The sequence below is a fragment of the Melospiza georgiana genome, chromosome 26 (genome assembly GCF_028018845.1).
Source record: "Melospiza georgiana isolate bMelGeo1 chromosome 26, bMelGeo1.pri, whole genome shotgun sequence".
NCBI classification, from domain to species: domain Eukaryota; kingdom Metazoa; phylum Chordata; class Aves; order Passeriformes; family Passerellidae; genus Melospiza; species Melospiza georgiana.
Window position 1 is genome coordinate 6,460,494 of NC_080455.1, and position 15,667 is coordinate 6,476,160.

Here is a 15,667-nt window from a genome sequence, read left to right on the forward strand (position 1 = left end):
ACTACCACTTCCACAAACCACCGAGCCACAGAGCCCGCGGGCACGGCCGCCCCTGGGGCAGGGCGGGCTCCGGGGCGCTCCGGGAGCTGCCCCGGGCGGGCCCGGGAGAGCCCCGGGGCTGCGAGCCCCGCCCGGGCTGCGGGAGGCGCCTGGTCCCAGCGAGGGGCCGCGGGCCCTCACCCGCTGAGCTTCAGCAGGCTGAAGATCTGCTCCAGGACGTGGCTGAAGCTCTGGTCTTTGGGGGTGCGGGAGGCCAGGGAGCCCTGAGAGGGGGGATCCCCGCTTGATTCCAGCGCAGGGAACAGCAAAGCCCCCTGCCCCGCTAGCCCTTCCCACCTTCAGCTTGTCCAGGTAGGTCTGATCCTGACTCCACAGCTCCTGGAACTTCACCAGGTCGGGGGCTCCCTTGTAGAACTCCACCAGCAGCGTCTGGAGGGGGGACAGAGAGGCAGCGGGCCTGGGGGTGCCCCAAAGCCAGGCAGGGGGACCCCAAACCTGCAGCACCAGTGGGGGCTGGAGAAGGGACTGCCACCATCAGCAGGGCTAAGGGCAGGATGGGGACAGGTGGTGGGGCCCCAGCCTGCCCCCAGTGGGCTCGGGGGGGGGTTTGGGGGTCCCCACCCCTCTCTCACCATCTCCTGCACGACGTCGTTGGTGAGGAATCCGTCCTGGATGTAGGTGACCTCCACATCCATGGGGATCCCGTAGTCGTTGGGCCGTTGCTGTGGGATGGGCGAGCCAGGCAGGGGTCACCCCACAGCTCTGGCACCTGGCACCACCCTGGGGGCACCCGAGGATGCCGGATGGGGGGACCCCACCCCAAATCCTCCCCCACTTTACCTCTGGCGGCGGCATCACCCAGAAGGGCGCGATTTTGGACTCCACGCCAGGGTTGCCGTGGTAGAAGGGCCCTGTGGGCACAGAGGGAGCTGGCACAGGGGGGTGGCAGCAGCCCCGGCCCCGGGCAGCCCCTGGGGGGCTCACGTACCGCAGATGAGCCCCAGGCAGGGCTGGAAGCCGTTGCCGCTGCCCTGCAGTTTGAGCTGATAATCCATCTGCGCGTCGATGTCGTGCAGGGACGGCAGCGCCGGCCCGAAGGGGTGGCTGTGGTACCACCCCACCAGCGACAGCCCCCGCAGGAACAGGCTCTGGCAGATCTGGGGGGGCACAAACCGTGGGTGCGGAGCCTCCAGAGCCCCCAGAGCCCCCCAGGCTGGATCTGCCCCTCACCTCCTCCTCCACTGCGCCCGCGGCTTCGGCGTCGCCCAGGCGGGTCCGGCAGGGGAAGGCCCGAAGCACGGTCAGCACTGCGGGGACACGGGGCTGGTGACACCCCCGGGCCACGGCAGGGCCGCCCCCACCCCCCGGACCCCACCTACGCTGGGTGTTGGTGTCCCAGCGCCCCCCCAGGTACCCCACCACTTCGCTCCGCGTCAGGTGGCTGTGGAAATCCTAAAGGAAAAGGTTAAAATCGGCGGTTTAGCACGAAAATAATGGCACAAGGGACACCCCGCTGGCTGCAGGTGTCCCCAGCGCCATCGGCGATGTCCCGGCCTGGGGAGGGGACGCACCAGGAGCAGGAGGACGTTGCTGGAGATGGCCACGTTGAAGGGCTGGAATTTGTTGATGGCGGCAAAGGAGGTCACCTCCACCAGGGTCTGGGGGTTCCTGGAAGAGCCACGGCCGCGCTGTCCCCGCTGTCCCCGCTGTCCCCGGCCCTGCCCCGCGGTCCCCTCGGTGTCCCTACCTGGCCGAGTCGCGGGTGCCCAGGGTGCAGTAGCGGACGGGCACCCGGGGTTTCACCTCCAGCCTTTTCCCCGCGCTGCCTCCATCTGCCAAGGACACGGTCCGGTCACCGCGGCCGGGCCGCCCGGGCCCCCCGGCACCCCCTCGGCAGCTCACCCGTCCCCGCCGGCTCCGCCGGGCCCTTCCCCTGCTGCTTCTTGCTCCTCTCCTCCGGCCTTTTGGGAGCCGCCGGCTCCGGCACCGCCAGCCGACCCTCCCTGGCCGCCTCCTCCTCCTCATCCTCGGGCAGCTCCTCCTCCTCGCCCTCGCTGGCCAAGCTCTGCGGGCACACGGGGCTGGCACCCAGCTCGCCCCGCACGCTGGGGGTGCCGGGGGGAGGCGAGCCCGCTCCCACCTCGTCGGGGGGCGGCACGTTGGGCTGGTGCTTGCGCAGCCAGGCCGCCTTGTACTGGTCCAGCTTCTGGCCCTTGTAGCGCACCGAGGCCCAGCCGCAGCCCGACTTCTTGGCGGGGTTCACCAGGCGCTTGCAGTGCGTGGCCCAGGCGCTGGGCGAGTTGAACACCTGCCCCGTCTCCTGCCAGGTGATCGTCCCGTCCGAGCCCAGGTCCCCCACGAACTTCTTGCCCTGGGGACAATGGCGGGAGTCACGTCCCCTTGTCCCCATTACTTCTCTCTCAGCTTCATCACTCTGTCCCTTGTCCTCATCCCACATCCCCTGTGCTCATCCTGCGTCCTGTTTCCCTTCCTTTTCCCTGTCCCATGTCTCCTGCCCCATCTCTGTCTCCTGCCCCATCTCTGTCTCCTGTCCCACCTCTGTTTCTTGTCCCTCTTCTTATTTCCAGTGCCCATCCCTGTTCCCTGTCCCCATCCCTCTCCCTGTCCCCATTCCTCTCCCTTGTCCCCATCCCTCTCCCTGTCTCCATCTCTCTCGCTGTCCCCATTCCTCTCCCTTGTCCCCATCCCTCTCCCTCTCTCCATCCCTCTCCCTTGTCCCCATCCATGTCCCTGTCCCCTGTCCCCTGTCCCTGTGCCCAGGCTCACCAGGTAGTAGATGGACAGGACGCCCCTGCCCGGCTCCAGGAGCCCGTCTCGGAGCAGGACCCTCAGGGTGATGCCCCTGCGGGTCAGCACCGCTCCCCGGGCCGCCCCCGCCGCCTTGGCCACCTCCGGCTCGGCCTCGGCCTCGTCCAGCCCCGGCTCCAGCTCATCCTCATCCTCCTCCAGCCCCTCGTCCCCGCCGGGGGAGGCGGCCGCGAGCGCTGCGGGGGGGACACGGTGTGACAGCGCCCCGGGTGTCCCCCAGAGCTCCCTCGGGTCCCCCCTTGGTTTCTGCCTGCGGACGGGGACACGGGGACAGGGACGCGCAGGGACACAAGCGCGGAGGGGACACACGGACATGGAGGGGCAGGACACGGGGACAGGAGGACTGGGGGGTGGGAGGGGGGACACTGACACGGGGACAGGGGGGTGAGGGCACAGGAGGGTGGCAGTGAAGGGCTGCGGGCGCGGGCACACGGCTGGCGGGGACGGGGACGGGCTGAGGGGCGCGGGGCCGGGATGTCCCCCCCGCGGGAGCGCGCTCGGGCAGGTGCACGCGCGTGCCCCGGGTGTACGGGAGCGGGGGGCAGTGACCGGTGCGCGTCCCCGGCCGGGGCGCGTGTCCGTGCGCGCGTGTCCGGTTCCCGCTGCGTGCCCGGTACGGGCTGCCCGCTGCGCGCCCGTTGTGCGCGTGCTCGGTACGTGTCCGGTGCCCGGTGCGTGCCCGGTGCGTGTGCGATTCCCCGTTCCCCGTTCCCCGTTCCCGGTTCCCGGAGCCGGTGCCCGGTGCGCCCCCGCCCCCCGGTACCTGCCATGCTCCGCTCCCGCCGCTCCCGCCGCTCCCGCCTCCCCCCGGTGCGCGCGGCGGCGGCGGCGGCGACACGTGATGGGGCGGCCCCGGGCGCCCCGCCCCGCCCGGGGGGGCGAGGGGACACCGGCACCGGGGGGGGGAACGGGGGGGACGGGACAGCCCCGCACCTGCAGCACCGGCGGGGGGACACGGGGACTCAGCCCCGCGCTGACACACGGACACCCCCCCACACACACACACCCACCGGCGGGACCCCGGCCCCGGGAACGGGAACGGGGGGACATCGGCACCGGCACCGGGCGGGGAACGGGCAGGAACCGGCCGGGCTCGGCCCCGCACCTGCCGCTCCGGGCGGGGACTGGGGGGGCTCAGCCCGCGCCGGTCACGGACCCCCAGCCCGGCCGGGACCCCCGGGAGGGGCACGGGGACACCGGCACCGGGAGCGGGAACGGGGGCCTGTCGGGGCGCACCTGCTGCGTGCGAGGGGAGGGACTCGGGGGCTCGGCCCCGCACCGGGGATGCCCCGGCCCCGCCGGGACTCCCCCCCGCCGCCCTTCGCCCCGCGCCGGGCGGGGCCGGTACCGGGAACTGCGGGCGGCGACTCCTGCGCGGCGGCGGGGATGGAGCGGCCGGTGCCGCTGCCCCGGGGGACCCGGCCCCGCGCCCGGCACTACTACGAGGGATTCGTGGAGATGCGGGGGCCAGGTGATCAGGTGGGCGACACCGCCGGGACCGACCCCGGTACCCCCGGGACCGACCCCGGTACCCCCGGGACCGAGCGCCAGGAGCGACCCTCGGGGGTACCCGGGGACCCCGGGACCGCACCCGGCACTCCTGGGCACTGTCCCCCCCGGGACCACCGGCTGTGCTCCCTGCCGAGCCCGGTGCCGATGCCAGTGCTGGCTCCCGGTGCCGTTTCCCTGTTCCCGGTGCCTTTTGCCTGTTCCCGGTACAATTTCCCTGTTCCCGGTGCCGTTTCCCTGTTCCCGGTGCCGATTCTCTGTTCCCGGCACAATTTCCCTGTTCCCGGTTCCCGGTTCCCGGTGCGGAGCTGAGCCCGTCCCTCCCCGCAGGGCTACCGGAGGGTCTGGGCCGGGCTGCGGGGGCTCCAACTCGCCTTCTACAGCGGGCCCCGGGACCAGGAGGTACCGGGGCTCCTCCGGACGGGACCCCCCGAGGCTGGGGACACCCCCGGGCTGGGACCCCTCAGGGTGGGACCCCCAGGACAAGAACCCTCGGGTGGGACTGGGGGGGGCTCCCCCAAACCGGGACCTCTGGGATCTGCTGGGGCTGGGACCCCCAAGATTGGCACCCCTCCATCCTCCTGCCCGTGCCCTGGAGATACCCCTGGGGCAGGATCCCCCCAGGGTGGGACCCCTGTGCCCCCTGCCCAATCTGGGACTGGTGAACCCCCCCAGGATTGGGGACCCGTCCCCATAAACCCCCCTGGGCAGGGCCCCCCGAGGATGGGACCTTCAGGGGACACTGGGGGGACCCTGCTGAGGGTGGGGGTGTCCCTGGGCCGGGGGTCCCACCCTTGGGTGCCCCCAGCCCCTGGAGCTGCTGGACCTGGGCGAGCTGGTGACCGTGCAGGCCAAGGACGGGCTGCTCATCCTCAGGCTGAGGGGACAAGAGGTGACAATGAAGGTGAGGGGCAGCCGGGGGGCAATGGGGGTACCTGGAGGGGGGATCTGGGGGTACAGAGGGGACACGATTTCAGGATTGGGGGGACAGGGTTTTGGGACAGGGGCTGCAGGGGGTAAGGGAAGGATTTAGGGACACGGGATTTTGGGACTGGGGAGACTGGAGAGCACAGCGGAAGGACTTGGGGGTACAAGGGATGGCGGGTTTGGGGATTTGGGGCCAGGTTTAGGCTTAGGAGACCTGTGTGGGGCACAAGGGACAGGGCACAGGCCACCCTCACGTCCCTGTGTCCCCTGGCAGATGAAGAGCTGGGAGATGCAGGAGATGTGGCGGGGATTCATCCTGATCATGGCCAAGGTGGGTGCGGCGCTGCCCGGGGCTCCGGGGGTGACAGGGACCCCTCAGTGCCACCTGCCCGTGTCCCCCCGCAGATGAGGATGCCCCCGGACCTGGCGCTGCTGCCCGGACACATCTCCCAGCTGCTGGAGGCTCTGAGGGAGGAGCAGCAGCGCAGGGGCACCTCCGTGTGTCCGGCCACCCCCGTGTCACCGGCCAGCTCTGTGACCCCGGCCACCCCCGTGTCACCGACCACCCCCGTGTCACCGGCCAGCTCTGTGACCCCGGCCACCCCCGTGTCACCGGCCACCCCCGTGTCACCGGCCAGCTCTGTGACCCCGGCCACCCCCGTGTCACCGACCAGCCCCGTGTCACCGACCACCTCCGTGTCACCGACCACTGCCGTGTCACCGATCACCTCCGTGACCCCGGCCAGCCTCGTGTCCCCCAGCCCCTCTGAGCCGTGAGTTGGGGGTGTCGGGGCTGGGGGGGTCCCAATCCTCCCTGGGGACCAGCACGGCCCAGCTTGGGTGGCCCAGTGTGGCTGGGCAGGGCTGGGGGTGACAGTGGGGGGTCCCCAATGCAGGGTATGGCTGTGGTGACATTGGGGGGTGCCCAATGCAGGGTATGGCTGTGGTGACATTGAGGGGTCCCCAATGCAGGGGATGGCTGTGGTGACATTGGGAGGTCCCCAATGCAGGGTATGGCTGTGGTGACATTGTGGGGCTCCCCAATGCAGGGTATGGCTGTGGTGACATTGGGGGGGGTCCCCAGGACAGGGTATGGCTGTGGTGACATTGGGGGGTCCCCAGGACAGGGTTTGGGGTGACAGTGGGGGGGTCCCCAATGCAGGGTACGGCTGTGGTGACATTGGGGGGTCCCCAATGCAGGGGATGGCTGTGGTGACATTGGGGGGTCCCCAGGGTCCCCAGCTGTTTTTTCCAGGTGACTCGAGCCGAGGCTGAGCTGCTGCTGGAGCTGAGCGCGCCCGGGGGGAATCTCCTGCTGCGGCCCGGGGGACACGGCCAGGGCGTCTCGGTCACCACGCGGCAGGAGCTGAGCGGGTCCGTGCCGGGGACACGGGGACACCGGGGACACCGGGGACACCGGGGACACCGGGGAGGGGGTGGCTCGGAGTGAGGGTCCCCATGGGGTGCGGGGTCCCAGGGTGAACGGGAACCCTCGGGGAGTCCTGGTTCGGTGGGTGGCCCCAGGGGACGGTCCCTGTGTGAGGGGCGTCCCGCGGGCTGTGAGTGCCCCACAAAGGGGGTGCCCAGCCCCTGAGCCCCCCGACCCGCAGGAGAGCGGTGCTGAAGCACTACAGGGTGAAGAGGGAGCCCCGGGGTTACCTCATCGACCTGGAGAGCCCGGTGAGTGCCACGGGACAGGGCGGGGCTGGCCCTGGGGACAGGGACCCCAACCCCGGGCACCCCCTGAGCCCCCGAACACCCCCCTGGTCCTGGGCACAGGGACCCCAACCCCGGGCACCCCCCTGGTCCTGGGGACAGGGACCCCAACCCCGGGCACCCCCCAGAGCCACCAGGGTGGGACCCTTGGGGTCACCCGAGGGACTGGCACCGTGTGAGCTGTGCCAGCCCAGGGCTGGGCACCCCCAGGGTGGCACCAAGGGGCTGGGGTCCCCCGAGGGCTGGGGCTCAAGGACCTGGCACCCCCAAAGGAAGGGACAGGGGAGCCCCTCGTGTTTGGGATCCCTGGGCCCTTTGGGACCCCCGAAGAGCTGCAGCCAAGGCCGTGGGACCCCCACGCGGGGCGCGGGGCGGAGGGCAGGGCATGGGGGGCACAAGGGGGGTCCCCGAGTGAGCCCCGCGTGTCCCCAGCACCGCTGCTCGTCGCTGGCAGACGTGGTGCAGTTCTTCGTGCGGAGGAGCGAGGGCAGCCTGCGGCCCCTGGAGCCCGAGTACAGCTCCCAGCTGGGTGGGCACGGCTGGGGGGCACGGGGGGCTGGGGGGCACTGCTGGGGGGCCGGGGGACACTGCTGGGGTGTCAGGGGATGCTATTGGGGTGTCGGGGAACACTGCTGGGGTGCTGGGGGGCATTATTTGGTATCGAGGGGACACTATTGGGGTGTCGGGGACACTGCTGGGGTGTGGGGGGATGCTATTGGGGTGTTCGGGACACTATTGGGGTGGTCGGGGGACATTATTGGGTGGTCGGGGGACACTATTGGGGTGTCGGGGGGCACTGCTGGGCTGTCAGGGGATGCTATTGTGGTGTCGGGGGACATTATTGGGGTGTTCAGGACACTATTGGGGTGTCGGGGGGCACTGCTGGGGTGTTGGGGGACACTATTGGGGTGTCGGGGGATGCTATTGGGGTGTCGGGGGGCACTGCTGGGGTGTCAAGGGACACTACTGGGGTGTTGGGGGACACTATTGGCGTGTCGGGGGATGCCATTGTGGTGTCAGGGGACATTATTGGGGTGTTGGGGACACTATTGGGGTGTCGGGGGACATTATTGGGTGGTCGGGGGACACTATTGGGGTGTTGGGGGACACTGCTGGGGTGTCGGGGGATGCTATTGTGGTGTCAGGGGACATTATTGGGGTGTTGGGGACACTATTGGGGTGTCGGGAGCAGCCGTGGGAGGCTGGGGGGTGTCTGGGGGGCTCTGCAGAGTTGGGGGGCAGAGCTGCCGGGGTGCCTCAGCCTGGGGGGGCTCAGGGGGGTCTGGGGGTGTCGGAGGGTCCGTGACCCCCCCCGCTCTGCCCCAGAGTTCGTGCCCATAGAGGGGGACCCTGCCCCGGCTGCAGCCGTGCCCAGGGCGGCCCCGAGGAGGGGCAGGAGCCCCCCGGGTCTGGGGCTGGTGCCCGAGCAGCAGCTCTACATGAACGACCCCGGTGAGGCCGCCCGGGACTGCAGGGAGGGGAGGGGAGGGGGCACCCCCACACCGAGACCCCCCGGCCCCGCTGGCACCCCCCAACACAATGAGGGGACACGGTGATGGGGCACGGGGGTGGCAGCATGGGGACACCGGGTCCTGTCACCGCCTCGGGGGGCAATGGGGAGGAGTGGGGGGGTTCCGGGGGGTTCCTGGGGGCACGGGAGGGGGATTCTGGGTTCTCTGCCAGGTGCTCACGGCCCCCCCTTCCCTGGCACAGGCAGGAGCCAGGAGGTGCTCAGGGAGCTGCGCAGGAAGCTGCAGCAGCGCCGGGCTCAGTGATGGGGACACGCTGGGGACACGCTGGGGACACCCCCTTGGTACCAGCAGGGGCAGCGGGACCCCCTCACCCTCAGGGAAAGCTGTCCCCGGTGTCCCCGGTGTCCCCAGTGTCCCCAGTGTCCCCAGTGTCCCCGGTGTCCCCGGTGTCCCCAGTGTCCCCAGTGTCCCCGGTGTCCCCAGTGTCCCCAGTGTCCCCAGAGTCCCCAGTGTCCCCGGTGTCCCCGGTGTCCCCAGAGTCCCCAGTGTCCCCGGGCCTGCGGTGACACTGCTTTGGGAACCCCCCTCACGTTTGTAAATAAAGAACCCCGTGCCCACCCAGCCCTGTCCTGCTCCTGGCACCCTGGGGGTGTCCCAGGGACCCCGAATGCCCCCCGTGCCCCATCCACGGCCAGCTCACACCTACATCCCAATTTATTCTCCAGGCCAGAAGCAGCTCTCGGTGCTGGGGGGGCAACGAGCCCCGTGACACGGGGGGCACGGAGTGGGGGGGCCGTGGGCAGCCCCGGGGCTGGCAGCGCCCGGCGGGCAGTGCTGGGGCTGGCAGAGCCCCTGGGCAGCGCTGGGGGTGGCAGGGGGGTACATTCAGTGCTGTGCCCAGCTCAGGGCAGGCTGGAGCTGCTGGCGGTGCTGTTGCGCTTCTGCAGGCACCGCACGGCGCTGGGCACCTGCAGGCCCGAGGTCACCTGGAAGCTGCCACACCACACCTGGGGGCACGGCGCGGGCTCAGGGGGCTGCGGGCAGCCTGGCAGCCCCCCGGGACCCCCGGGACCCCCCCCTTACCATGAAGGCCGGCAGCACGGGCTGTGTGAACTTGGCCTTGAAGGTGTGGAGCAGCTGCTTGGTGCGGGCGTTGTAGAAGGACAGGAAACCTGTGGGGATGGGGCACAGGTGGGCACGGGGTGGGCACAGCCCTGGCACAGTGCCCGGGGTGGTGACAATGGCCACGTGGTGACAATGGAGGTGACAATGGCCACGTGGTGACAATGGTGGTGGCGATGCCCATGGTGATCATTTGTGTCCATGCTGGAGTATGGACATGCTGGTGCCCATGGAGGTGACAATGCCCATGGTGGTGACAATGTCCACACCAGTACCCATGGAGATGCCAATGCCCAGGGAGGTGCCAATGCCCATGGAGGTGCCAATGCCCAGGGAACTGCCAATGCCCATGGAGGTTCCAATGCCCATGGAGGTACCAATGCCCAGGGAGGTGCCAATGCCCAGGGAACTGCCAATGCCCATGGAGGTGCCAATGCCCAGGGAACTGCCAATGCCCATGGAGGTTCCAATGCCCATGGAGGTACCAATGCCCAGGGAAGTGCCAATGCCCATGGAGGTGCCAATGCCCATGGAGGTTCCAATGCCCAGGGAGGTGCCAATGCCCACGGAGGTGCCAATGCCCATGGAGGTGCCAATGCCCATGGAGGTTCCAATGCCCAGGGAGGTGCCAATGCCCATGGAGGTGCCAATGCCCATGGAGGTTCCAATGCCCATTGAGGTGCCAATGCCCAGGAAGGTGCCAATGCCCATGGAGGTGCCAATGCCCAGGGAGGTGCCAGCCCAGCCCAGCCCAGCCCCACCTTCATGGAAGTTGCAGTAGACGCCGATGCAGTCGGGCACGGGCACGTCGAGCGCCTTGGCCTTGTTGTTGTGCTTGGCGCTGAAGCTGACCTGCAGCCAGTTGTTGAGGTGCAGGCACCACGACGCCGGGGTCTTGCCCAGCTGGTCGAACTTGCCCAGGCTGCGGTAGGCCACGCCCACGCCGAAGGCTTTGCTGTCGCGGTCGTAGCGCACCTCCCAGTAGTGCTCGTCCCCATCGATCAGGGTGTCCCCTGGGCACCAGCAGGGTGTCCCCTGGGACCAGGGTGTCCCCTGGGCACCAGCAGGGTGTGCCCTGGGACCAGGGTGTCCCCTGGGCACGGCCACGGCTCTGCCGCGCCCTGTGCCCACCCTGCCAAGGGTGTCCCCCTGCTCCCCTGGGTGCCTCCTGTACTCTGGATCCCTCTGTGCCCCCTCCTCACCCGCACTCTTGGGTGCCCCCTCCTCAGTCACAGCCCTGGGTGCCCAAATCCCCACACGCCTGGGTGTCCCAGTGCCCCACACTGCGTGCCCAGGCCCCCACAGCCCTGGGTGCCCCCTCCTCAGTCACAGCCCTGGGTGCCCAAATCCCCCAGCCCAGGTGCCCAAATCCCCCAGCTCGAGTGCCCCTCTCACCCAGCACCATTGGCTGCCCAAACCCCCCCAGTCCAGGTGCCCAAATCCCCCAGGCCAGGTGCCCCAGTGCCCCCCATCCTGGGTGCCCAAACCCTCCAGCCTGGGTGCCCAAACCCCCATAGCCCTGGGTGCCCCAGTGCCCCACACCGGCTGCACAAACACCCCATCCCGGGTGCCCCTCTCACCCAGCACCCCCGGGTGTCCAAATCCCCCAGGCCTGGTACCCCAGTGCCCCCTATCCTGGGTGCCCAAAACCCCATCCCGGGTGCCCAAACCCCCGTGCCCCTGGGTGCCCAAAGCCCCATAGCCCTGGGTGCCCAAAGCCGCATGCCCCTGGGTGCCCCTCTCACCCAGCACCGTGTAGGACTCCGCAGTGAAGCGATCGCGGCCCCCGCGGCCCAGGGACATCCTCTTGGGCGACTGCACCACCCTGGCACGCGGGGACAGGGCAGGTTGGCACTGCCAGGCCCAGGGGCCGTGCAGGGGGGCCCGGGGGCGGCGTTACCTGGCAGGGGAGTTGGCAGGGGAGGCCGTCCTGCCCTTGCCATCCTTCTCACGAGCCTTGACGTCCTGCAGCTTCCCGCCCGTGGCGTCCCACTCCACGCTCAGCTCCTCCACCCGCAGGTTCTGGTGGCACGTGCTGGCGTCCAGCCGGAACATGAACGCTGGGGACAGCCCCTGTCAGCGGTGCCCGGGCCCCCGGCACCCCACAGGGCTGGCACGGGGGGCACGCGGGCACCCCCCGGACCCACCTCTGGTCTCCAGAGTGACCGGCTCCGAGAACTCGCCCGCCACCGCCTTGTTACACGCCCGCACCCGAAAATTCATGTACTTCATGTCAAACTTCAGCCCTGCGGGCACAGCGGGGTCACCAGGAGGGCACCGCCACCCCCGCGTGCCCTGCAGAGCCTGGGGCGGCCCCGGCACCCCGTGCCCTCACCGGTGAGGGTGTACTCGGTGCCCTTGATGCCCTCGATGACCATCCAGGGCTGGTCCTCCTTGGCACGGGGGGGCCCCTCGAAGTTGGTCCTGCGGTACTCCAGCACGTAGTGGTCGATCTTGCTGTCGTCGTCGGGCATCCTCCAGGCCAGGGTCACACAGTTATCGGCCACCAGCGACTCGGCCAGGTCGATCTCGGGGGCGCTGGGCACTGCCCGCAGGAGCAGCCGTGCCAGTGTCCCCCCTCCCTGCCGCTCAGGGGTTCCCCAGCACTCCCGGGCACCCCCAGGGCACCCCACGAGCTCAGCGAGTCACAGACCTCAGCGTGGCACCCCCGGCACCCAGAGACCCCCGCTGCCCCCCTGGGCACAGCACCCAAACCCCTCATCCTGCCCCCATCCCTGGCGCCATCCCGACACCGTGCCAGCCTCCCCGGTGCCCTGCCCCGTGCCCCCGTGCCCCCCTGCCCTGGCAGTACCTGGCAGGAAGGCCAGGGCCTGCAGCAGGCGCCGCTCCTGGGCGAAATCCACCATCAGGTGGCTCATGTTGTCACTGACCTTGGCCTTGAGCGACAGCCGGAAGGCCGGGGCCATCGTCACACTGTGCCAGGACAGGGACAGGGCTCAGGGGGGCCGGGCACGCCCCTGCCCTGCTGGGCCCTGGGGAGGGTGGGCACGGCCACCCCAGCACCAACAGGGCACCCCAGCACCAACAGGGCGCCCCAGCACCCTCGGGACCAGCCCTGTGCGGCCCTGGCTGGGAGGAGGAGGAGGAGGAGGAGGAGGGGGATGAGGAGGAGGAGGAGGAGGAGGAGGAGGAGGAGGAGGAGGATGAAGGTTAGTGGGTGGGGGGCTCGGGGGGGGCCGTACCTATCCTTGATCTGTTTGGCCGCCTTGTGAGCGCAGGGGGAAAGAGGAGGAGAAAAAAGCAGCAGTGAGGCAGCAGAGCCGGGCACAGGGGGCACATGCGGGACCTGTACCAGCTGTGGCACCCAGCGGGACAGCATCCCTGCATCCCACAGCATCCCTGGGCATCCCTGAGCATCCCTGCATCCCACAGCATCCCTGCATCCCACAGCATCCCACAGCATCCCTGGGCATCCCACAGCATCCCTGGGCATCCCTGCATCCCACAGCATCCCACAGCATCCCAGAGCATCCCTGCATCCCACAGCATCCCACAGCATCCCAGAGCTTCCCTGAGCATCCCTGAGCATCCCACAGCATCCCTGCATCCCACAGCATCCCACAGCATCCCAGAGCATCCCTGCATCCCACAGCATCCCTGGGCATCCCTGAGCATCCCTGCATCCCACAGCATCCCACAGCATCCCAGAGCATCCCTGCACCCCACAGCATCCCACAGCATCCCCGAATCCCAGAGCACCCCTGCATCCCGCAGTGGTTCCCCTGGCACAGCACCCCTGCACCCCTCTGGCACAGCACCCCTGGCACAGCACCCTTTGTGCCCCGTGGCCCTGCCATGGTGCCCCTCTGCATCACCCTGGTGTCACCCCGGGTGTCCCCTCTCCCACCCAGGCACAGCCAGCCCAGACAGAAAAAGGGTGCCAAGCCCAGGGTGGCATCGAGCGGGTGGCAAGGGGGGGTCAGGACACCCCCAGCGTGGGGACAGCAGGGCAGGGCCACCCCTGGCACCGCGGGCACCCACCTGGGAGAAGTCTTGGTGGTTGGCCGTGCCCAGGGCCTGGTTGGCCACCTCCAGCAGCTCCTCGGAGCTCTCCAGGGCCTTGGAGCACGCCACGAGCTGGGCCTGCCCGGGAGGGAGGGCAGAGCTGGGGGGCTCTGGGATGGGTGGGGTCCAGGCTGGGGGGCTCTGGGCTGGATGGGGTTCAGGCTGGGGGGCTCTGGGCTGGGGGGCTCTGGGCTGGGCAGGTCCTGGGACAGGGGGGCCCTGGGATGGGGGGGTCCCGAGCCAGGGGGATTCCAGGCCAGGGGAGTTTCAAGCCTGGGGGGCTCTGGGCTGGGGGCTCCAGGCAAGGAGGGGGATCCAGGCTGGGCAGGCTCTGGGCTAGAGTGGGCTCCAGGCCAGGGGGGGCTCTGGGGCTGAGGGGTTCCAGGCCAGGGGGGCTCCAGGCCATGGGGGCTCCGAGCTTGGAGGGCTCCAGGCCAGGGGGGCTCCAGGCTGGGGGGCTCCAGGCCAGAGGGGCTCCAGGTTGGGGGGGCTCCAGGCCAGAGGGGCTCTGGGACAGCGTGGCCTCCGTGCTGGGTCTCACCTGCAGCTCGTAGGTGCGGCTGGCTCGCTCCTGCTTGATCTTCATCACCATGTCCTCCTTGAGCTCGTCCAGCAGCGCGTAGAGCGACTGGAACTCGGCCTCCAGGTCCTGCTGCGCCCGCGCCGAGTTGGCCTGGGCACAACGGCGGGGCCTGAGCGGGGGCGGCCCCGCGGGGCCCCGGGGAGCGCGGGGGGCGGCCGGGGCTACCTCCACGTTCTGGAGCATCTGCTTGAGGGAGTAGATGAAGTTCTGGATCTCCTCATTCTTCACGGCGAGCGTGGTGATGATCTTGCGCAGAGACTCCTGCCCGGCGCCCTGCAGCGGCCGTCAGTGCCCGCGGGGCCCGCGCTGCCCCCGAGGCCCGGCCCGCCGTGCCAGGCTGTGCCGTGCCAGGCTGTGCCAGGCTGTGCCGGGCCGTGCCAGACTGTGCCAGACCGTGCCGGGCCGTGCCAGGCGCCGCGGGGACCCGGCCGGGCTGCCCGGCATGGCGGGGCCATGACTTGGCAGTGTGAGTGTGAGTGTGAGTGTGAGTGTGAGTGTGAGTGTGCCAGCCCCGAGCCCCCCGCTCCCCTCTGTGCCCCCCCCCAGCCCTCCTGCACCCCTCCAGCGCCACCCTGAACCCCTCAGCCCTCCATCCATCCATCCTCCACACCTGCGCTCCTCATCCCTGCTTCTCCATCCCCTCTTCCTCTCTTCCTTCCTTGCTCTTCCTCTCATCCCTCCATCCCCACTTCCTCCATCCCTCCTTCGTCTCTTCCTTCCTCTTCCTCCATCCCTTCCTCCTTCCCACCCCTCCATCCCCACTTCCTCCATCCCTCCGGCCCTTCCTTCATCTCTCCCTCTCCATCCCTCCTCCCTCCCTCCCTCCCTCCACCCGTCCATCCCCTCTCCCTCCAACCCTCCCTCGCTCCATCCTCCATCCCGCCCGCCCCTCCCGCTCCATCCCCTCACTCCCGGCTCTCCCGGTCGCTGCTCGGTGCCCCGGTTCCTGCCGCCGGTGCCGGGGGCTGCGGGCCGTACCTGGTCGCCCATTCCGGGCCGGCCCCGCCGCGCTCGGCCCCGCCGACACCAACAAAGGGGGAGCGGCGCCCCCGCCCCGCCCCCGGGCCCCGCCCCGCTCCCGGCCCCGCCCCGCGCCCCGGGGCACGATGGGAGTTGTAGTCCGGGGGGGAGGCTGCGACCCCCGCGCGTGGGGAGCCGAGGGGAGGGGTGGGACATTGTCCCGCGGGGGGGACGGTGGGGACACGGTCACAGTGAGGGGGGTCCCAGATCAGGAAGTCTGAGCCCCCCCCAGCCCACTCGGGGCAGGAGGGGCTCCCCTGCTTGGGGGGGTCAGAGGAAATCCCACGGGGCTCCCCCCAGGCTGGAGCGGGGCCAGGATCAAAGGGGAGCCTGAGGAGGTGCTGGCACCTGTCCTCGCTCTGGATGGTGTCCCATATCCCTGTCCCCATCACTGTCCCCATCCCTGAACAAATCCTTGTCCCCAATCACATCACTGTCCCCATTCCTGTCCCTTTCCCTCTCC

The 15,667-nt window shown here is 70.0% G+C and overlaps 3 protein-coding genes across 5 annotated transcripts; 1 reads left to right on the top strand and 2 right to left on the bottom strand.

Annotated features, from left to right (window-relative positions):
- Window positions 1–95: 95 nt before the first annotated feature.
- On the bottom strand, window positions 96–3,605 carry MPND (MPN domain containing). 3 transcript variants are annotated; one of them, XM_058041061.1, is made up of 13 exons: window positions 3,593–3,605; window positions 2,788–3,005; window positions 2,141–2,371; window positions 1,903–2,065; window positions 1,748–1,832; window positions 1,572–1,668; window positions 1,380–1,452; window positions 1,231–1,307; window positions 989–1,157; window positions 841–911; window positions 633–722; window positions 337–495; window positions 96–263 (listed from the first exon to the last, which is right to left on the bottom strand). In XM_058041061.1, exons 1-13 carry the CDS (start codon window positions 3,597–3,599, stop codon window positions 177–179), a joined length of 1,527 nt encoding a protein of 508 aa, XP_057897044.1. In that variant the 5' UTR covers window positions 3,600–3,605; the 3' UTR covers window positions 96–176. The 3 variants fall into 3 exon arrangements, with proteins under 3 accessions (XP_057897044.1, XP_057897042.1, XP_057897041.1); XM_058041059.1 differs by having other exon boundaries at window positions 337–429; window positions 1,231–1,452; XM_058041058.1 differs by having other exon boundaries at window positions 337–429; window positions 1,903–2,371.
- STAP2 (signal transducing adaptor family member 2) lies at window positions 3,598–8,805 on the top strand. Its single transcript, XM_058040634.1, has 10 exons — window positions 3,598–4,308; window positions 4,669–4,740; window positions 5,147–5,242; window positions 5,540–5,596; window positions 5,671–6,038; window positions 6,499–6,639; window positions 6,876–6,945; window positions 7,414–7,510; window positions 8,308–8,433; window positions 8,695–8,805. Exons 1-10 carry the CDS (start codon window positions 3,598–3,600, stop codon window positions 8,754–8,756), a joined length of 1,800 nt encoding a protein of 599 aa, XP_057896617.1. The 3' UTR covers window positions 8,757–8,805.
- Window positions 8,806–9,152: 347 nt separating this feature from the next.
- FSD1 (fibronectin type III and SPRY domain containing 1) lies at window positions 9,153–15,216 on the bottom strand. The gene is made up of 13 exons (XM_058041063.1): window positions 15,163–15,216; window positions 14,350–14,457; window positions 14,143–14,274; window positions 13,578–13,679; window positions 12,779–12,801; window positions 12,388–12,509; window positions 11,911–12,120; window positions 11,723–11,821; window positions 11,476–11,635; window positions 11,321–11,400; window positions 10,337–10,588; window positions 9,537–9,625; window positions 9,153–9,460 (listed from the first exon to the last, which is right to left on the bottom strand). Exons 1-13 carry the CDS (start codon window positions 15,172–15,174, stop codon window positions 9,356–9,358), a joined length of 1,494 nt encoding a protein of 497 aa, XP_057897046.1. The 5' UTR covers window positions 15,175–15,216; the 3' UTR covers window positions 9,153–9,355.
- Window positions 15,217–15,667: the final 451 nt, after the last annotated feature.